The sequence below is a fragment of the Ascaphus truei genome, chromosome 1 (assembly GCF_040206685.1).
Source record: "Ascaphus truei isolate aAscTru1 chromosome 1, aAscTru1.hap1, whole genome shotgun sequence".
Classification (NCBI taxonomy): Eukaryota; Metazoa; Chordata; class Amphibia; order Anura; family Ascaphidae; genus Ascaphus; species Ascaphus truei.
In genome coordinates, this window is record NC_134483.1 from 47,481,570 (window position 1) to 47,504,640 (window position 23,071).

Genomic DNA, 23,071 nt, shown 5'->3' on the forward strand with positions numbered 1-23,071 from the left:
GACTGAATGGGGCGAATGTGAATAACTGGATGAGCGCTAGTATGCAGGTTTTTTAATTCCTGATAGTGAGTGAATGTGTGTAAAGAAAAATAAACGCTCACAAATGCAAATCGTAGATCTTCCACAGGTCCCACAAAACCTACAGTAACCAAACTGCACACAAGACTTGTGTAATAAAATAAAAATAAGAATTAAGAGTATCACGTTTTGCTTCCTACTCATTTTGAACAGGGATATTTTCCCTAGAGCTCTTGCCTGCTATGGACAGAGAAGCCTGGAACACAAGTGCAAAAACAGAAAGCCCACACTCAGAAAACAGTTTCAATGCTTTGGTCTCATCAATTTGAGCTTAATTATTTCATTATTGGGAATCGGCCAGTGGTTGGAAACCAGACAAATTAAGGTTGTGTGAATAACCGTAAGAGTACACTTAGGAGTACCTGAATGCATCATACATGTACTGTATGTATATCTTTATTTATATGGCGCTTCAGTGTTCCAGTAAGTGAGTCTGCAAGGGGTCAAGGTCAATGCATATGGGAGGTGTAAAGTATCAGCCAATAGAGCTATACAAATGCTTAGTTAAAAGGTGTGTTTTAAGATAGGCCATAAAAGGTGATAAGAGAGACGGTGCTAGAGGGGGAAGAGCATTCCAGAGGTGTGGGGCAGTGAGTGAGAAAAGTTTTAGGCGGGAGAGGGGTAGACAAAAGACATCCTCGAGCAGAACGTAAGAGTCGGACAGGTACATAGCGAAAAATTAGGGCTGAGGTGTAAGGAGGGGCAGAAGGGTGTACTGGATGCCTGCACAACACAAAGCGAGAAGGGCCGAACTGCTCCAATTAAAAAAAATTTGCGCCGCACGGGTAAAATCATCATCATCATCATCATCATCATCATCTCTCCTTCAGCACCTCTCATCATCATCCTCATATATCTCCCCCAGAACCCCTCACTATCAACCTTTGCGATACTCCCCATCTATCTCTCATACCCCCATCTCCCCCTCACCAACACACATAATACCCCCCTGCACACCACACACATCCCTCACCCCCCCTGCACCTCACATCCCTCACCCCCCCTGCACCTCACATCCCTCTCCCCCCCTGCACCTCACATCCCTCTCCCCCCCTGCACCTCACATCCCTCTCCCCCCCTGCACCTCACATCCCTCTCCCCCCCTGCACCTCACATTGCTCTCCCCCCCCTGCACCTCACATCACTCTCCCCCCTTGCACCTCACATCACTCTCCCCCCTTGCACCTCCAATGACACCCCCTTGCACCTCCAATGACACCCCCTTGCACCTCCAATGACACCCCCTTGCACCTCCAATGACACCCCCTTGCACCTCCAATGACACCTCCCCTGCACCTCCAATGACCCTCCCCTGCACCTCCAATGACCCTCCCCTGCACCTCCAATGACCCTCCCCTGCACCTCCAATGACCCTCCCCTGCACCTCCAATGACGCCCCCCTTGCACCTCCAATGACACCCCCTTGCACCTCCAATGACACCCCCTTGCACCTCCAATGACACCCCCTTGCACCTCCAATGACACCCCCTTGCACCTCCAATGACACCCCCTTGCACCTCCAATGACACCCCCTTGCACCTCCAATGACACCCCCTTGCACCTCCAATGACACCCCCTTGCACCTCCAATGACACCCCCTTGCACCTCCAATGACACCCCCTTGCACCTCCAATGACACCCCCTTGCACCTCCAATGACACCCCCTTGCACCTCCAATGACACACCCCTGCACCTCCAATGACCCTCCCCTGCACCTCCAATGACGCCCCCCCTGCACCTCCAATGACCCCCCCCTGCACCTCCAATGACCCTCCCCCGCACCTCACCTCACCCCCTGGCTGCACCTCACATCACCCCCCTGCACATATCCACATTGGGAGCAGGAGGGGGGGGGGAGAGCGGCCGCAGAAGAGCTCAGCTGGCTGTAACTTCCCCCTCCGTTCCACGTTGCAAGCGGGGTGGGGGGGGGAGGGGGGAGCGGGTCCTGCCCATGCGCGCCGGGTCCACGGGGAATCGCCGCCATTTTTTTTAAAAACTTTTTTTATTTATTTATTAAACTGGCGCCCGGTCATCGCGGGCCACACAGAGAGGCCAGGCGGCCACACAGAGAGGCCAGGCGGGCCGCATGCGGTGCAGGCCTGGTGTACTGTATAGTCGAGAGGAGGATTTTGTGAGTAATATGGGATTTGATAGGAAACCAGGAGAGGGATTTCAGCAGGAGAGACTTAGGAGAGAGAGAGTAAAGTGGTTCTAGCAGCAGTGTTTAGGATAGATTGTAGTGGGGACAGGCAAGAGGAAGGCAGGACAGTTGACAGTTTTATCCTACTAGCATTAAAGGGGTTAAGGGAACTGTTATGCAGATTTAATTAAATGCGTTACAGACATTCATTATACCGCAGCCTGGCACTAAAAGGGTTAGTATGGAATTTCTCAAATGAAATGACAATTAGCTGACCATTCAGAACAGGAATCTTAGAATACCAAATGTTACAAATACCCCTGTTTCAAAAGAAATTCCCCACCCGGCCTTTATTAGTGATCTTGGTATGTTTGAATATCAAATTTTTGGGTATCACCTCTGGCGTCCCGCAAGGCTCAGTTCTGGGGACCCTACTCTTCTCAGTGTTCATCACTGATCTTCCTACAGCTTATACGGGAGCCTCAATAGACATGTGGATGAAAATCTTATATGCACACAGCCATAGACTTTTTGACACTTGAAAATTGGATTTCCCAAAACAAACTGTTTTAAACACTGACAAGACTAACAATGGTATTTGGGACCAAGTCTAAATTTTTAAAGCTTCTAGTGACTGAGCTCCAGATCAGAACCAACGCTAAACCACCCTAACTCCTGTTACTAGTTTTAAATACTTGGGCATATGGTTTGACTCCCATTTAACATTTAGGATGCACATTGAAACCCTGACATCCAAAACCTATGCCAAACTAGGAGTACTTTACAGGAACAAATCCTCCCTAAGCCTGCTGGTCAGAAAGCGTATCGCACAGCAGATGCTAATGCCAATTATCGACTATGGGGACATAGTATATGGCTCGGCACCCCAAACCCACCTTAGCAAACTTGATACCCTCTACAATTCAATATACCGTTTTGTTCTCCAATGCAACTACAACACACATCACTGCGAAAGGCTCAAAGAACTAGATTGGTCATCACTAGAGTCTAGGTGCAAAGTTCATCTTTCCTGTCTTGCCTTTCTGGGCAAGCTACCCATCTATCTGATCAAGCTCCTCAACCCTACCACATGCAGCATCTGAGATCTGACTCCAAAAGACCGTTCATGGTCTCAAGGTTCAGAAAAGTATCCGGCCTCCTCATACCGTGCACCCCAAAACTGGAACAATCTACCTGAGACTCCCACAGCCACCACCAGTTTAAGTTCTTTCAAAACTAAAGCTGTCTCACATTTTAATCTGGTCTGTAACTGTTACATACGCCTATAATATACATCTTCTCTGACTGTGCATGCAATGTCTTGTATATAATGTATACCCTGTTCACTTATGTAACGGTATTTGTAACAATGTACTATTTGTCATCATAACTCTGTGCCCAGGACATACTTGAAAACGAGAGGTAACGCTCAATGTATTACTTCCTGGTAAAACATTTTATAAATAAATACTGATGAGGTTTCCCTGCTAGGCAGCAATTTGTACAGGCTGCCGGGCAACATCTAACACAGCTAGAACGCCAATCATTTCACGGGCAGTTTTAAGATTATGTGCATATACTTTTATATATGGTTGGAATAGTGACTATTTATTACCATCTGCAACGAAAAGAGGAGCTATATGTGCCTTTCCCAGGAAGGGGGCGGATTGCTCACCACTCGGCAAGACATTTTTCAACCTTCAATATTTTAACAAGTAGAAGCCAACAGTTCCAATAATGTTAATGGATGGCTGTTTTAAATCACTGGTCAGTGACAATCCAGTTTACAAAGGAATGTTGTAACAGCCTATTATATTAGTACGCCAATACTATTGACCACTAAGCAATCCCTTTCAGTCACAGAAATAACATGCAATAGAAACTCCCAGGAGGGAGAAAATGGGTCTCAAGGTTTGGGATGCACTAATTAAATGAGAAAAGCACTTAAGGATAGAGAATTCTTCCAATATGTTCACTCAGAATTAGAGATATATGCAAAGATACACACTAGGCAAATCTATGATAAGTCCATTCTAGAGCATTAATCTTGTGGAGGATCCCACTCATTGCAGAGTGTAATAGGCAAAAGACATTGCATGCCCCAATACCCAAGGGTAACCTCCTAGTATCAAGACAATCCAAAGCTTGGAAAAGTACTCACAGATGAATGAATGTCCTCTCCTGGTGTAATCCTCTTGAAACAGGAGTCTTTCTTCACTTGCCCAGTGCAATCTAGTGTGCAAAATGTTGGAGATGTAGATACACGTAGATGTATATACATTTTGATAAAGCTCTATGGAGCGAAACATGTCAATGTAATTTTCTCCCAGTTTTTTTTTGCTACAAATTATTCGTTTTTTCACACTCTTCACTGTCTCATACAAGTGGTGCAGTGTCTTTTGGCTTGTTGACAGTTTCTTTCTACAGAAATAACATGGACTAAAGCCCCCATTTTGCCTACACATTTCAATATCAATTTTCTTCAAACACTACCCGCACTTTTCTTTCTTAACTGTCCAATACATATCCAGTGTAGAATGATAAAGAAAAATTATGTAAAATAAACTTTGCGGGGCCTTTAGTATGGCCACTATTCAGACATTGCCATAAACTCACCTAACCTAGATACAACCCCTTAACTAGCCCCTAACGAGAGGTGTGTGTACACTGAAATGTGTTGCTTTGATTTCAGTCTTTATGCCTAAAAGCTATTCAACACGTGTCAAAAAAAAAAAGAGGCAAACATTCAAACTATTCATCAATGCATTTGTCATATGAATGCTTCTATTTGATTGCATATCCAAAACATCCTAAACCAACATGTCGCTCGCTCTATAGCTTAAGAGGGAAAAAAAGTGTGTACATATTGGAAGATAGTCATTAAAATGTAGTAGTACCGATCAGGGCACTATCACACAAACTCCCATCTAAGGCCGAGTTAGAAGTCAATGGAAAGGTCTATGTCCCACTATCACAATGTAATTACTAACCTGTTCTCTCTCATTTCACATCTGAAACTCCCCTGTGAAAAACACTTCTACAGCTTTTTTTCCAGTGACTAAAGTGAACCCCCATTAGGATTCCTGTCATAACAAATACAATTATCAGATACCGACTCTTTATAGTTTACTTTATTAAACAGGGATTCTATATGCCTTACACCGAATCCAATCCTGGACCATGAACCAGGCCCTTCCTCATTCTGTTTGCCTGCCATCCCTGCGAGTATTACCAGTGCTTTTTCTTTCTCATGTGTAAAATCACACAAGGTGGAAATCCTTTCATACGGATCCCCGATATATATATAATAATTAAAATTGTTTGGTCTTGTATAGCACCGCTAGTTTTACATAGCGCTTTAGAGACATTTTGCAGACAGTCCCTGCTCAGATGAGCTTACAATCTATGTTGCTGGTGTCTGAGGCATATTGATTGCAGAGAGAACTCTTTAATACCGTTTAGTAGGATATAGATGGACCAAAAATACGACCATAGTGTTAAATTAACAATGTGTTTATATGCACTCTTTCCATCAAACAGTGTAGAGTTGTGTCCTGTAAAACTCACAAGCTCTGAGTTGCTTTTCATCACGCGTGAGTCCCTCAGCTTATCCAAACTGAAGTGAGCATCTTCCTTCCCAAATATGTCATGTTGGATTGTATCCGCCCTCCTCCAGAACCACACCTGTGCTCCACAACTGGATAAACAGGTCTTTCCCTGTCGTTGCCAGGCTAAACACGATACATTTATAAATATCAGAAAAACAAACACTCAAACTTACATCAGACTTAAAATTAAGACACATTTTCACAATTCACATGAAAAAGGTGAAAATTACTTTAAAACAGCAGTCTGCACCAACTGCCATTATTTTCACATTTTGCTTTAATTTAAGCGATCTCTTGCACTTTTTAAAACACCGATTTTCATTTTTCCATGTTCGATATAAAGCGTTTGAAATAATTGTCCGGAAGGGTAAAATAAAGCTCCCCCAGAGCAGAATAAAAGGTTAAAATGGTTTTCCTGAAGGGACGAATCAAGGGTTTAAGAAAATCAGGATTTTAACACTAAACTTTTATTTATTTTTGTCTTGGTCAGTGGGCAAGATATTAATATTTTACAAGTTGAAGCTGCAATCCATCCCAGCAACCTATATGAATTGAAGGCAATTAAACCGTTCCAAATAAAGTGAACTACATTGATAACTTGTTTAACAAAACTTATTGTCTGCTTTTAGAACGGTCTCTTTAGGAGAAGCGAGAGTATGGCCGCGCCCATGGTGGTTGCGCGGGTGCCACCACGCGCACTCCTGCAGCCCCAGCGATGTGTGCACTAGGCTGCATGAGATTGGGGAGGCGATTTGGGGGCGTGGCTAACAAGTCACGGACGCGTCACGAAGCTGGTTCGCCCTTATTGGCTGAACCAGCTCACGTGACTGACGTCACGCGACTGCAGCCCGAAATCACAAATTTACTTGTCGGGCCAAAATGTAGCAGCGTCAACGCGCTACAGCGCCGCGGGCACTTGAGGAACTACAATAGGAAATCAGGTAAGAGTCCTGGAAGTGCGCGCACAGCAACGACGCCACCATGAGCGCGACCTTATTCTCTCCTCCCCGGCAGTGTTGGTCCACAAATTAGTCTTCAACAAAAAGGTACAAATGTACAGTGACAAATACCCTGTATCTCTGATTTACACCTTTGATATGCACATGAAAGAGCCGCTCAGTGAGTAAAGACACTGACTGTAAACAATGACTGAGCTTGAAGCAGGCGAACCTGGTTCAATTCCCGGTGTCAGCTCCTTGTGACTTTGGGCAAGTCACTTTACCTCCCTGTGCCTCAGACACCAAAAACATAGATTGTAAGCTCCACGGGACAGGGTCTGTAAAAATTCCTATGTGCTGCGTGCCACACATTATTAAATTGTAATGCACTTGGGGTCCCATTTGGAGAAAAGCGCTATATGAAATTAAGTTATTATTAAGCTCTGTAAACCTAAGAAAAAGTTAGTACTCTGCTAATAAAAGGTTACGGATATTACGGCAGATTGAACTGGAGGCAAAGTGTTTGTAGTGTCAGAAACATCCCAGTTCCTCAGGAAGCTTTTATTTTCACGTGCTCAGTGACATACATTTCATATCTAGGCCACACCTATACGGTCACTTTCTTCCATATCTAAACACTTGACATCTCATTTCAACTAATTCAAACCTTTGTTCTTTTTCTGGTTAGCATCAGTTTTGCATCGGAATCAGAACATACCACTTAATGGTGAAGAATTCATCGTTCAGTCAGGTTACCATCACAGAACAGCTCCCCAGGGAGCTTGTTTTAATCAAGAAACATGTTACCAAGAGATAACACACAGCCTAAGGTGCACACATTTTTTTTAAGTAGTTGAGAAATTCTTGAGAGCAGACATGACCTAAGGAATATAATATATACGGGACACATAACACATCCATACAGACGTGCACGCACCAATACATTGATACGTCAACAAGCTATTAAAAAGCATTCGTTCTTGAGCCCCATTGCAGAAGGCAGCAACCCATTTAAATCATTTTAAAAGGCGTATTCAATGGGAACGAAAAACAAAGAATTTAGTGTAGGGATGGATCAATGGCACTCCTTCCCCCCGACCCCAGCCGTGACATCCCACTCCTTCCCCCCGACCCCAGCCGTGACATCCCACTCCTTCCCCCCGACCCCAGCCGTGACATCCCACTCCTTCCCCCCGACCCCAGCCGTGACATCCCACTCCTTCCCCCCGACCCCAGCCGTGACATCCCACTCCTTCCCCCCGACCCCAGCCGTGACATCCCACTCCTTCCCCCCGACCCCAGCCGTGACATCCCGCTCCTTCCCCCCAACCCCAGCCGTGACATCCCGCTCCTTCCCCCCGACCCCAGCCGTGACATCCCGCTCCTTCCCCCCGACCCCAGCCGTGACATCCCGCTCCTTCCCCCCGACCCCAGCCGTGACATCCCGCTCCTTCCCCCCGACCCCAGCCGTGACATCCCGCTCCTTCCCCCCGACCCCAGCCGTGACATCCCGCTCCTTCCCCCCGACCCCAGCCGTGACATCCCGCTCCTTCCCCCCGACCCCAGCCGTGACATCCCGCTCCTTCCCCCCGACCCCAGCCGTGACATCCCGCTCCTTCCCCCCGACCCCAGCCGTGACATCCCGCTCCTTCCCCCCGACCCCAGCCGTGACATCCCGCTCCTTCCCCCCGACCCCAGCCGTGACATCCCGCTCCTTCCCCCCGACCCCAGCCGTGACATCCCGCTCCTTCCCCCCGACCCCAACCGTGACATCCCGCTCCTTCCCCCCGACCCCAGCCGTGACATCCCGCTCCTTCCCCCCGACCCCAGCCGTGACATCCCGCTCCTTCCCCCCGACCCCAGCCGTGACATCCCGCTCCTTCCCCCCGACCCCAGCCGTGACATCCCGCTCCTTCCCCCCGACCCCAGCCGTGACATCCCGCTCCTTCCCCCCGACCCCAGCCGTGACATCCCGCTCCTTCCCCCCGACCCCAGCCGTGACATCCCGCTCCTTCCCCCCGACCCCAGCCGTGACATCCCGCTCCTTCCCCCCGACCCCAGCCGTGACATCCCGCTCCTTCCCCCCGACCCCAGCCGTGACATCCCGCTCCTTCCCCCCGACCCCAGCCGTGACATCCCGCTCCTTCCCCCCGACCCCAGCCGTGACATCCCGCTCCTTCCCCCCGACCCCAGACGTGACATCCCACTCCTTCCCCCCGACCCCAGCCGTGACATCCCGCTCCTTCCCCCCGACCCCAGCCGTGACATCCCGCTCCTTCCCCCCGACCCCAGCCGTGACATCCCACTCCTTCCCCCCGACCCCAGCCGTGACATCCCACTCCTTCCCCCCGACCCCAGCCGTGACATCCCACTCCTTCCCCCCGACCCCAGCCGTGACATCCCACTCCTTCCCCCCGACCCCAGCCGTGACATCCCGCTCCTTCCCCCCGACCCCAGCCGTGACATCCCGCTCCTTCCCCCCAACCCCAGCCGTGACATCCCGCTCCTTCCCCCCGACCCCAGCCGTGACATCCCGCTCCTTCCCCCCGACCCCAGCCGTGACATCCCGCTCCTTCCCCCCGACCCCAGCCGTGACATCCCGCTCCTTCCCCCCGACCCCAGCCGTGACATCCCGCTCCTTCCCCCCGACCCCAGCCGTGACATCCCGCTCCTTCCCCCCGACCCCAGCCGTGACATCCCACTCCTTCACCCCGACCCCAGCCGTGACATCCCACTCCTTCCCCCCGACCCCAGCCGTGACATCCCACTCCTTCACCCCGACCCCAGCCGTGACATCCCACTCCTTCCCCCCGACCCCAGCCGTGACATCCCACTCCTTCCCCCCGACCCCAGCCGTGACATCCCACTCCTTCCCCCGACCCCAGCCGTGACATCCCACTCCTTCCCCCCGACCCCAGCCGTGACATCCCACTCCTTCACCCCGACCCCAGCCGTGACATCCCACTCCTTCCCCCCGACCCCAGCCGTGACATCCCACTCCTTCCCCCCGACCCCAGCCGTGACATCCCACTCCTCCCCCCCCAACACCAGCCGTGACATCCTATTCCTTCACCCCGACCCCAGCCGTGACATCCCACTCCTTCCCCCCGACCCCAGCCGTGACATCCCACTCCTTCCCCCCGACCCCAGCCGTGACATCCCACTCCTTCCCCCCGACCCCAGCCGTGACGTCCCACTCCTTCCCCCCGACCCCAGCCGTGACGTCCCACTCCTTCCCCCCGACCCCAGCCGTGACGTCCCACTCCTTCCCCCCGACCCCAGCCGTGACATCCCGCTCCTTCCCCCCGACCCCAGCCGTGACATCCCACTCCTTCACCCCGACCCCAGCCGTGACATCCCACTCCTTCACCCCGACCCCAGCCGTGACATCCCACTCCTTCCCCCCGACCCCAGCCGTGACATCCCACTCCTTCCCCCCGACCCCAGCCGTGAGAGAATTTGGTAAGCCAACAGAAAAGGCGGTGGGTGAGGGGGGCAGATAATGTACATGGACGCACATCTATCATTTATCTGCCCAGTAGGACCCAACGTTACAAAATAGCTATGAGCACGTGTGAGGTCATTCATTTTAAATACTTTTCTGCTAGGCCTAGGAAACGCAATTTGTTTACTTGTTGCATATTTGGTTAGTGAAGTACATATGTATTTTGTACCATATATCATGTACAGTCACACACACACACACAACATAACTGTGTACGCACACACACATACATACATACAGACTCTGTACATGTTTACTTCAATTTATAGAGTTGATATATCAGACCAGAATACACACATTTATGTGTAGATGTGAAGCCACAACATTCCCACATACTACCTGCTCAACATTATGTCTGAAATCCACAATTGGGAAAAATGTACACAAATTTCCCTTAGTTGCAGTAAAACAGAAGACAGCAGTCGTGGCTTGAAATCCCTGCAGAAAAACTCCTCACCAGCATGCAATTGTCACAGAAAGAAAAAAAGAAAGAAAAAAACTGGAGGGGATCTATATCTAAAATATATATATTTTAAAAAACTGGAGGGGATCTATATATCTATATCTAAAATATATATATTTTAAAAAACTGGAGGGGATGTGTGTGTGTGTGTGTGTGTGTGTGTGTGTGTGTGTGTGTGTGTGTGTGTGTGTGTGTGTGTGTGTGTATATATTTTTTTTTTTTTAATATTCAGCTTCCCCATATTGGAGAGCTGCTGTCACATCCCTCTCTTCTGGCTGGGCTTATGTTTCCCACACTAAAAAGCTCTGGGGATAGAGCTTCCATTTCACCAACATGATACATGACAAGAAGAAAAGCAGCATCGCATTGGGACTTAAGACCGGTCTTACTAACTGCCCCCACCTTTTGCAGTGCGTGTTAGAAGAGTACATGGTTGTAACTTGCCCCCATAGGTTGTACCTTTAGCTGGAGGATGAGATCCTCAACCACTTCAATGCATTGCCATGTCTGCGACCCTTAGCACTAAATATATACATAATGAACATGAGCAGTGGTCACAATGTGATCGTACCAGGGGGTTAAAGATCAAGTACCACAATTTATTTATTGCTTTATTTATAACTAAAGGTTAAGTATATCGCCCAATTAGAATTCAGCAAAGGTTGAACTTGGTCAGATGTATTTTCTTCAACCTAACCTATGACATAAATAATGTATAGCACATTACAAAACAGGTTGGGGAACAATGTACTTTTTAGGGAAAAAAATCTCCCTTTGTCACATCATAAATATTGTATGTCTTTCCAAAATATGGTTATAAATAGGTTTTGTACAATATTACATCAAGTTTTGGAGTTTTTGGGGAGAGTTTGAGTCACGTACAGTACCACTATTTCATAAGCATGTTCGACATACAGTACATGGGAGTCACATAAACCACCAATATGGTCAGCCTACACAGGGTGCATGTAGAAAGTTTTCGAGCCATGCATTCTGCATGTGCTCACGTATGTATGTGAAACTTGAGACTTTAAATGTGTAGGCAATTCAGAAGCTTCGGACAACAGAAAGTAGTATGGAGATTACCCGAAGACATGAAAAAGAATGAATGGGTTTGAAACCAAACATAAGTCTGTGACTATCACAAGGGCAAAGTTAAAATGGCAGTGGGTGGGACATATCGCAAGAAGAACAGACCGTCGTTGGACAAAGATGGTAAACGACCGGATTTCAATGAAAATCAAAAGAACACGACCACTAAAAGTTAAATGGGATGATGAAATCAGAAAATCCGTTGGAGCACACCCGGGGAGAGGGGCTTGCAACGGCAGCCCCCCCCGGGAGATGGACTTGCAACGGCAGCCCCCCCGGGGAGATGGGCTTGCAACGGCAGCCCCCCCGGGGAGATGGGCTTGCAACGGCAGCCCCCCCGGGGAGAGGGGCTTGCAACGGCAGCCCCCCCGGGGAGAGGGGCTTGCAACGGCAACCCCCCCGGGGAGAGGGGCTTGCAACGGCAGCCCCCCCCCCCCGGGGAGAGGGGCTTGCAACGGCAGCCCCCCCCCCCCGGGGAGAGGGGCTTGCAACGGCAGCCCCCCCCCCCCCCGGGGAGAGGGGCTTGCAACGGCAGCCCCCCCCCCCCCCGGGGAGAGGGGCTTGCAACGGCAGCCCCCCCCCCCCCCGGGGAGAGGGGCTTGCAACGGCAGCCCCCCCCCCCCCCGGGGAGAGGGGCTTGCAACGGCAGCCCCCCCCCCCGGGGAGAGGGGCTTGCAACGGCAGCCCCCCCCCCCCCGGGGAGAGGGGCTTGCAACGGCAGCCCCCCCCCCCCCCGGGGAGAGGGGCTTGCAACGGCAGCCCCCCCCCCCCCCCGGGGAGAGGGGCTTGCAACGGCAGCCCCCCCCCCCCGGGGAGAGGGGCTTGCAACGGCAGCCCCCCCCCCGGGGAGAGGGGCTTGCAACGGCAGCCCCCCCCCCCCGGGGAGAGGGGCTTGCAACGGCAGCCCCCCCCCCCCGGGGAGAGGGGCTTGCAACGGCAGCCCCCCCCCTCGGGGAGAGGGGCTTGCAACGGCAGCCCCCCCCCCGGGGAGAGGGGCTTGCCACGGCAGCCCCCCCCCCCCCGGGGAGAGGGGCTTGCAACGGCAGCCCCCCCCCCCCGGGGAGAGGGGCTTGCAACGGCAGCCCCCCCCCCCCCCGGGGAGAGGGGCTTGCAACGGCAGGCCCCCCCCCCCCGGGGAGAGGGGCTTGCAACGGCAGCCCCCCCCCCCCGGGGAGAGGGGCTTGCAACGGCAGCCCCCCCCCCCCCCGGGGAGAGGGGCTTGCAACGGCAGCCCCCCCCCCCCCGGGGAGAGGGGCTTGCAACGGCAGCCCCCCCCCCCCCGGGGAGAGGGGCTTGCAACGGCAGCCCCCCCCCCGGGGAGAGGGGCTTGCAACGGCAGCCCCCCCCCCCCGGGGAGAGGGGCTTGCAACGGCAGCCCCCCCCCCCCCCCGGGGAGAGGGGCTTGCAACGGCAGCCCCCCCCCCCCCGGGGAGAGGGGCTTGCAACGGCAGCCCCCCCCCCCCGGGGAGAGGGGCTTGCAACGGCAGCCCCCCCCCCCCGGGGAGAGGGGCTTGCAACGGCAGCCCCCCCCCCGGGGAGAGGGGCTTGCAACGGCAGCCCCCCCCCCCGGGGAGAGGGGCTTGCAACGGCAGCCCCCCCCCCTCGGGGAGAGGGGCTTGCAACGGCAGCCCCCCCCCCGGGGAGAGGGGCTTGCCACGGCAGCCCCCCCCCCCCCGGGGAGAGGGGCTTGCAACGGCAGCCCCCCCCCCGGGGAGAGGGGCTTGCAACGGCAGCCCCCCCCCCGGGGAGAGGGGCTTGCAACGGCAGCCCCCCCGGGGAGAGGCGCTTGCAACGGCAGCCCCCCCGGGGAGAGGCGCTTGCAACGGCAGCCCCCCCGGGGAGAGGCGCTTGCAACGGCAGCCCCCCCCCCCCCCCCGGGGAGAGGGGCTTGCAACGGCAGCCCCCCAGGGGAGAGGGGCTTGCAACGGCAGCCCCCACCCCCGGGGAGAGGGGCTTGCAATGGCAGCACCCCGGGGAGAGGGGCTTGCGATGGCAGCACCCCGGGGAGAGGGGCTTGCGATGGCAGCACCCCGGGGAGAGGGGCTTGCGATGGCAGCACCCCGGGGAGAGGGGCTTGCAATGGCAGCACCCCGGGGAGAGGGGCTTGCAATGGCAGCACCCCGGGGAGAGGGGCTTGCAATGGCAGCACCCCGGGGAGAGGGGCTTGCAATGGCAGCACCCCGGGGAGAGGGGCTTGCAATGGCAGCACCCCGGGGAGAGGGGCTTGCAATGGCAGCACCCCGGGGAGAGGATCTGTAACCACAATACCTTGAAGATAATTCGGGATGCCTGCAGTATATCCAGCAGTGGATCAACAAGGATTTATGTGAACACTACAGATCATCTCCAGACATTGTCAATCAACTGCTGGATTAAGGGCTCCCCAATGATTGTGTATATACACACACACACAGTGCGTGTGTATACACTGTATAAAGCCTAAAGATATTTCATTATCTCCCCAAATTCACGTGGGGGAAAAAAATTACATCTCTGCACTTTTACAGTTTATTTTTAAAGCATCTACCTCTATTCACAGGCAATATTCCTGCTTTACAAGAGAAGAGCAGCGCAGGCACTGCACACCTGGACACCCCCACACACACACAGGGGGGCCCCGGGCACCACACACCGGGACCCCCAGGCACTGCACACCGGGACACCCCCCACACACACCGGAGGGCCCCGGGCACCACACACCGGGACCCCCAGGCACCACACACCGGGACACCCCCACACACACCGGGGGGCCCCGGGCACCACACACCGGCACCCCCACACACACCGGGGGGCCCCGGGCACCACACACCGGGACCCCCACACACACCGGGGGGCCCCGGGCACCACACACCGGCACCCCCAGGCACCACACACCGGGACACCCCCACACACACCGGGGGGCCCCGGGCACCACACACCGGCACCCCCAGGCACCACACACCGGGACACCCCCACACACACCGGGGGGCCCCGGGCACCACACACCGGGACCCCCAGGCACTGCACACCGGGACACCCCCCACACACACCGGGGGGCCCCGGCACCACACACCGGGACCCCCACACACACACCGGAGGGCCCCGGGCACCACACACCGGCACCCCCAGGCACTACACACCGGGACACCCCCACACACACCGGGGGGCCCCGGGCACCACACACCGGGACCCCCAGGCACTGCACACCGGGACACCCCCCACACACACCGGGGGGCCCCGGCACCACACACCGGGACCCCCACACACAGGGACACCCCCACACACACCGGGACCCCCACACACACCGGGACCCCCACACACACCGGGACCCCCAGGCCCCACACAACGGGACCCCCACGTCCCCGCCGCCCTGCACCCCGCCCGTGTTCGCTCACTCACCTCAGGGGTCAGGTATGAAACGAAGGACGGCTGCCTGGGTGATTTAGCGGCCACCGCCGCTCCCGCTCCGAGCCCCAGCATATCGTGTCCCAGTGTCCCCGTCGCCTCTCCTCCTCTCTCCTTGTCCCCGCCGCTCCCAGTGTCCCCGCCGCTCCCAGTGTCCCCTCTGTCCGTCTGACCCGAGCCCGATCCCCAGCTCCGGCTACCTGACAAGCCCCGCCCACCGCCTGCTCCCATTGGCTAGCACCTTCTTACGGGGGGCGGGAACCGCAGGACTTTCAATTTCAGGGGTTAAGAAACCGCACCTGATTGGTGAGGAGACTGTGTATCAACAGCGACTTTCTCCCCCCCCTCCCTACCCTGTCACTCTCTTCTGATTGGCCCACAGCGGTTCCTGGTTGCTCTGTGATGTCTGTACAGTGGGTGGGTTGGGATGTGTGAGACAGCTCAGGTCTGCACTACACTACATAGGGTCTGTGTGTCAAGAAATGCCCTTATTCATAGGAAATGAAACCCCATATCCAGGATAACATTAAAGGAACCACTCCTTTAACAAATAGCAAATACAAATGGCTCCTGTGAGCACATTCACATATCTCACACATGTCTGCCTGTCCCCATGATCTCTTAGTGCTTCCACTGCAGCTAGGGATTCTGGGAAATGACATGCAAATGAGCACGCCGCGTCATCTTTCAAACAATATATATACATATTTGTTTTCCCCTAGGTGGGAAGCAGGGGGTCTCCAGAGCTGAACCGTGTTAATTGTAGCTCCGGGGACCCCCCTGATTCCAGGGATACATACAAGGTCATGCCGGTATCTAATGCGTGTTTAAAGGACCCGCGCACTGCTGGCCAGTAGTCGTGGCTTTCTATTTGCCAGTGTGACGTGAGACCTTTAAAACCATCGTATTGCGTGCCCAGCCGGAGTTGCTACCAGCCTGACCTACAGCAGGTACTGTAATCGCTGTATCTTGGGAAGCAGGGGGGTTCCCAGAGCTGAAATAAACACGCTTCAGCTACAGAGACCTCCTGCTTCCCACTACTAAACCCTAGGTGGAAATGCACCTGTGTACTCAGCTGCCTTTGGGGGATAATTATCAATGTCTACAAAATCCTGATAAAAGTGGGGCATAATTACTGTACGTGGTTATCAAAGCAAGAAAATACTTTGGATTTGAATGGGATTTTTTTTGTTTGGTGAACATGGTGCTGGTTTAGGTAGAGGCTATTTACCCGACATGTTCGTCCTTGTTGAAATGGCAACTGGGTAAATATGGAGCTTGTTCAGCTTAAGGCCGCGCTTACAGTGCGCGCGACGGCAGCGGATGACGTCACCCGTTGCCACTAGCGAAAGTTGTATTTCGCTTTCCGGCGACGTCGCGGGCGACCAGGTCTTTGATTGGTTTAGAGGCAGTCACATGTGGTGACAGCCTCTGAAAAATCAAATTTGACCGGCTTCAATAATTTGACCCGCCAGTGTCGCTCTGTCGCGCTTACTATAAGCGCACACGATGGCGGCAATACATTTGTTTTGCCGCGACGTCGCGTCGCCAGCACTATAAGGACAGCCTAACCTTAACCGGCACTGTCTGAATCCTAATAATCTGGGAGAAAATCATTGTCGATGACACAAGGAAGAGGAAGAGGGTAACAGAGCCGGCTGGTAAATAGACACTTTGACAGTTTAATGTGCTGGTTTTGCTTCCTGGAGACTTTGCAATCCCATACTTACTATGATAGCACTGCTACTGAGCACTGTGTCCCTGCATACACAGGCCTGGCCAGCCCCGCTTGTGCAGTACAGAACAAACTGCATTGTTTTCACCAGGGAGACTCAAGGAAGAAAACACCAAGTATGACTAATGCATCAAAATGTATTGCACAAACCGAACATTACATGTAATACTAGGTGTACTAATTGTACACGCCGCTGGTACATTAGTCATAGTTAGCGGGTGTGCTCCAGCTGTATTTCCCATGTGTTGTACAGTAGTCTGAAGTCTGCTTTGCAGTGCCAGCATCCTAACTTGTTTCTTCTACTGGCTTTTTTGGAGACTCAAAATTCTGCATTTTCAAACTTTTACATTTTTGAAAAGGACCCATAATGTTCTCACATAGTGTGTGTAGCCAGGTCCCCCTTGCCGTATTGACCCCCCCTCCTTCTGGTGCGCGAGCCGCGCGTTACTAAGAGTTGCGGCCGGTTGCCGGGGACACGAGCGGGCCAGTTGCCTGGGACGCGATCGGGCCGTCGTTAAGGCTGCGATCGCGTTGCTGCGGTCCCGCCGGCTCGCGGAGCAGGGCGCCGCCATTGTTAGGGGCGTTGCGCATGCGCAAGGGCTAGGAGCACCGGGAGGACTTCAGGGAGCTAGCGCATGCGCAGTGGAGGCACAGAAAGCCCGCGAAGCCCTAGCCTATGAGAGGAGGGCTCTGCAAGAGGACTTCAAGTCCCATGAGCCTCTGGAGTGGCCCCATGACGCCAGGGAGCCAATAGGGCTGCAGGAGCTCTGCTTGCAACATAGTGATACATTTGGCGGGCTGTAAGCACACTAGTCAGTTGGTGAAAGGAGCAGCTAGAGGAAGGAGGTAGGTTGCAGGAGTCTGTGGCTCCCTGCACTAGACCAGTACTCCCCTAGGCCCCACATAACCCTGAGTCATCCTAGCTGAGTGTTGTAGGGACAAGCCCTAGGTTAGGGACTCTGCCCCATTATTTAGTTATTAGTAGTGAACCAAGAATATTGATCGGTTGCTGACAGAGAGCTGGACTATCTTCCGGGAGGCCAAGCCAGCAGTGACTGCGGCCTGCAGGCAGCATACAGATCCTCGCCAAGGCACAGCCGGTGTGGAGCTGCGATGATATTATCCACGCCGGAATTCACCCCACGCGTAGGAGGATATCACGACGATCCAACCCCGGTGGTATAGCAGCACCCGTGGCTGGAGCCCGGGCAGGTAACCCACTACCTCACGTGCACCAACCAGGCCTATCACCAGACATAGTGGCTGCGCAGTCACACACACACACACTTGTATGTGATTTGGGAGTGTGAGACATTGGGTTGGGTTTACTGGACACGGGGTGGGATCACTCTGTGGAGGTTTTAGCGTCCGCCGTGACGTATGAAGGTTAGCGTCCGCCATGACGCATGAAGGTTAGCGTCCGCCGTGACGCATAAAGGTTAGCGTCCGCCGTGACGCATAAAGGTTAGCGTCCGCCGTGACGCCTAAGAGGTTAGCGTCCGCCGTGACATATAAAGTGTGGGCACCCGCCGTGGTGCAAGTTAGCGTTAGTATCATGTAAGACGCCGTAGTCTGGTTGCCCTTAGCGGGGAACCCTTGTTGCTATGTGTTGATGTTACTTGTCTCTATATGCCCGTTAGTAAAGTCACCAGTTGTTATCCAATCTGTTGTATGTGGTTATTGTGTATTGTCCTGCGAGGAACCACTCCCCCTCTGGTGGGAGCCATCGCAGGTGGAGGCGCTGCATCGTTGTAAGTGAGTACCCCTAGTATAATTGCCTCAGGTTCCCCGTGGCGGAAGCTCAGCCCTCCTGCGAGCCAACAGGTAATGCACCACACCTATGGTAACATGGTATGTTTCTCCGCACCCACAGTATAATCTGCGATTGGGGGGAGGGGGGAAACCCGTTACATTTGGAGGCGCTGCTGAGAGCCGATCTGGGGTGCCCTGTTTTCATTTTTCCAAATTATCCAGTTCATATTTTTCATCATGTCCGTGCCGTCAAAACAAGACGTCCATGACTGGGCCTTGGCGTGCTGCGTGTCCCCAACGCGCGTGGTTGCAGTGGCGGGAGTACCCACCGACACGGACTGTTACCTCGTACGCACCCAAGTACGGGACTGCCCGGGACTAGCCACTGCCCGGCTGATAGACCTTAAACTGGGGGTCGGTGGCCGAAAAACCACCTACCTTATGGCCACCACCCATGACATATGTTCAGAGACTGTCCCGCTTGTATTGAACCTACCCAAGCCCTCTGCAGAGGACTGTATCATGATCTATCCTGACACCCAGGCCCCTGACGACGCGCCCACACCCACTGGACCAAGCGCGAGCCACAGGGCCGCCAGTACTCCTCAATGGACTGGCCCCCCCAAGGTCTCCTTCACCCCGAGCGGTATCGGGAGGAACCGCAGCTGGGCAGGAAGCCCACCCACCTCACCTACTCCTGATAGACGGTCCAGTGGCGGGCCTTCAAACATGCCTGGTGTAGGAACTGGACACAGCAGTGGCGACTTTTCCTTGAATCTGATCGCCTCCCAACTAGTAGAAGCTGTCACCATCTCGACCCAAGCCCAGCACTACCGGAAACTAAAAGCTTTTTCTGGGATTCTGCCGACTCCAGTGGGAGAAGAAGGGATCGAGGCCTGGAGGGAACATACGCTCCCCGCCATCACGGAGTGGTCGTGTTCCGAAGCCAGCAAAAGACAAAGGCTGGTCGAGTGCCGCCGAGGCCCCGCCGCCCGGTTGGTACGGACTCACCGGAGCGTGGAGGGAGAAGTTACTGCCCAGGAATTAGTAGAAATGCTGATCCAGTCCTTTGCCCGAAAAGACGACGAGGATGAACTAATGGCTCAGTTCAAAGCTCTTCGCCAAAAGGAAGGACAGGATTTATCGGCCTTCGTTTGCGATCTACAGCTATCCCTGGGGACTCTTCTGGACAAACATATCATTTCCGCGGCCGAGGCGGATCGATACCGACTCAAACAGTTACTCAAGGGATCGCTACCGGATCACAACATAGCTATCATGATGCGGGCTGCACCGACCGCTGTGATACCCCCCAAGTATGGAGAATTGATGGAGTACATCCGAGGACATGAAGTGCAGCGACATTTCCATGAACCAAAGAAATCCAAAGCTACCATCAAGGGTGACCCCGCGGTTCCCGCTGCCCCGAAGGGTAAAAAATCTTCCGCCCCAGAGGAAGAAGCGACTCACAAGCCGCCTACCAGGGAAAGTCGTGTTCCTGAGAGGGCATCCGCTGCGTACAAGGAGCGTCCTGAGCGTCGCGAAGTAGTTTGCTACAACTGCGGGAAAAAGGGCCACGTCTCTTACAACTGCCCAGAGAGGGAGGACTTCCCAGAAGAAAAAACGCCCGACAGAAGAAACCCAGCCCGGTCGACGGTATGTCTAGTACAAACTGCCGAGAAGGGCCCAGAAACCCCGTCAAGAGCCACCAATGTCCCTGCTGACGCCAGCACCGGGGATGATGTCTCCACTCGGGAAGCCCTTAGCCAAGTAGGCCCCGCAGCTATAGTACGGGTGTTACTGGAAGGGATCTATGCGGCGACACTACTAGACACGGGATCGCAAGTGACTATCATATACCGCCCGTTCTATGACCAGCACCTCAGACACTGCCCCCTGAGAGCGGCCGATCATGTAAAAGTACGGGGGCTAAGCAACGAAGACTACCCTATCGATGGGATTGTACAGGTTGAAATAGAAATACCCCAGCTGAACACCGACAAGAGACACCCCATGCGGGTGGCGGCCCTGGTCTGTCCGGAGCCCCAAGACCAGTACAAGTACCCGATCATCTTGGGCACCAACGCGGATATAGTACAAGCGGTGATCCGAGCATATCTGAAAGAGACTAACGAGTTGCTGCTAGCTACCTCTCTCCTAGATCCGGTCCTACGAGAAGAGTGCAAACGGGTATACGCCATGGAGCGCCACGGGGATCTCTACAACCGTCAACGCGGACTGACGACCATATTACCAGGGGGAGTGCAAAAGATGGCCGTCTGGTGTTGTTATCCCGAACGAGATGAGAGCGACCAGCTGTTCTCTCTGGAGAATACGCCTGAAGAAGAAGAGGTCCAGAGAGGATATAGGGTACTACCTGAAGTGAGGGAGTGGACGCCTAAGATCCCTCTACGAACCCACGTGTATGTGCAGAATCTCTCCCCCTTCCCGATGGAATTTGATGCCGACCAGAAGTTAGGTTGCATATATCCTGTCAGCCCTGTAGAAACCACGCCTCAGGTGAAGGCGGCGGCCGTGGAGGAGCGGTTAGTCGATTTCGATTTCGGTGAGTCGACGCTGTCCAGCAAGTGGAAAGAACGGCTGACAACCCAGCTGCTCCAACGATGACATGTGTTCTCCACGAGTGAGATGGATGTGGGGTGCAGTCGCAGTGCCCAACATACCATTCGACTGAGCGATGCCACTCCGTTCCTGGAACGCTCGCGTCGCATTGCCCCGCGTGATGTGGACGATGTGAGGAACGCCATACAAGACATGGAGACCGCTGGGATTGTGACGGAGTCCCGGGGACCCTATGCGTCCCCCATAGTGGTGGTGCGGAAGAAGAACGGGTCCGTACGACTGTGTGTCGACTATCGAACCCTGAACAATCGTACGATACCAGATCAGTATAACCTTCCACGCATTGAAGAGATCCTGAACGCGCTGAATGGAAGTCAATGGTTTAGCGTGCTCGACCTCCGGTCCGGGTACTATCAGGTGCCTATGACTGCGGAAGACCAGGAGAAAACAGCTTTCGTCTGCCCCTTGGGATTCTACCAGTTTACCCGTATGCCCCAAGGTATATGTGGGGCGCCTGCTACCTTCCAAAGGCTGATGGAGAAGACTATCGGAGACATGAGTCCGCGGGAGTGTCTTGTATACTTGGATGACATCATTGTCTTCGGAAGAACTCTAGAAGAGCACGAAGAGCGGTTACTTAAAGTGATAGACCGTCTGGGGAATGAAGGGCTGAAATTATCCCTAGACAAGTGCCGGTTTTGCCTTCAGTAACCTACGTGGGACACATCGTGTCCGCCCAAGGGATCGCCACCGACCCCGCCAAAGTAGAAGCAGTCGTGAACTGGCCTCGTCCCGAGAATGTCACGGAGCTGCGATCCTTCCTGGGATTCTGCGGGTACTACTGTCGATTCGTGGAAGGATACTCTAGTAAGGTGAAACCCCTGAAAAATCTGTTGAAGATATACCCCGAAGAAACCGGGAGGAAGACTGTATCTGCTCACCAACCATTTGGCGATAAATGGACGTCTGAGTGCGAACAGGCCTTCTCGAAATTGAAGAAATGTCTGACCGAAGCACCGGTGCTTGCGTATGCTGATCCCGAACAACCATACGTTCTGCATGTGGATGCCAGTCTGAATGGACTGGGCGCCGTCCTGCACCAGAAGCACCCCGAGGGCCTTCGGCCTGTCGCCTACATCAGTCGCAGTCTGACCCCCAGTGAACAGAGATACCCTGTCCACAAGTTGGAGTTTCTGGCCCTCAAGTGGGCTATCACTGAGAAGCTCCACGATTACCTGTACGGTGTTGCCTTCGAGGTAAGGACGGATAACAATCCCCTCACATACGTCAACACCTCGGCCAAGTTGGACGCCGCCGGACACCGCTGGCTGGCCGCCCTAAGCAACTAAAGTTTCTCCATGAAGTATAAGCAGGGACCTTTGAATATAGGGGCTGATGCTCTATCCAGACGGCCCGGGTTAAGTGCTATTCCGGACGATGAGGAATGGGAAGAACTCCCAGGACCTGGAGTACGGGCTATGTGTAGCATGGCCGCCATCGTCCACGACCAAGTGGCCTTTTCAGAATTAAGAGTGGCCGACTCATTGGGATGCCGGTCGCAGGCTGTCCCAGCCGCCTACTGCGACCCAAAAGGGATGAACATCACGCATGACAAGGTGTTACGGTGGAAAGACCTGGTAGACTATCAAATACGAGATCCTGTTGTCAGTATCATCCGACAAGCCGTTGCCTGGAGGAATCCAACCCTTCTGAAGCGGCACCAAATGACTTAGTGGCTTTGCTCATGCGGGAATGGGAAAAATTTGAAATAGACAATGGCTTACTATATCGGG

The 23,071-nt window shown here is 53.8% G+C and overlaps 1 protein-coding gene across 1 annotated transcript in view; it reads right to left on the reverse strand.

Annotated features, from left to right (window-relative positions):
* LOC142487741 (myotubularin-related protein 12-like) overlaps positions 1-15,375 on the reverse strand; it is a 74,421-nt gene extending 59,046 nt beyond the window's left edge. The window contains exon 1 of the mRNA XM_075587554.1: positions 15,203-15,375. Within this exon, the coding sequence (XP_075443669.1) occupies positions 15,203-15,283 (81 nt within the window). The 5' untranslated portion in view covers positions 15,284-15,375. The remainder of the gene's footprint in view (positions 1-15,202) is intronic.
* Between the last annotated feature and the right edge of the window lie 7,696 nt (positions 15,376-23,071).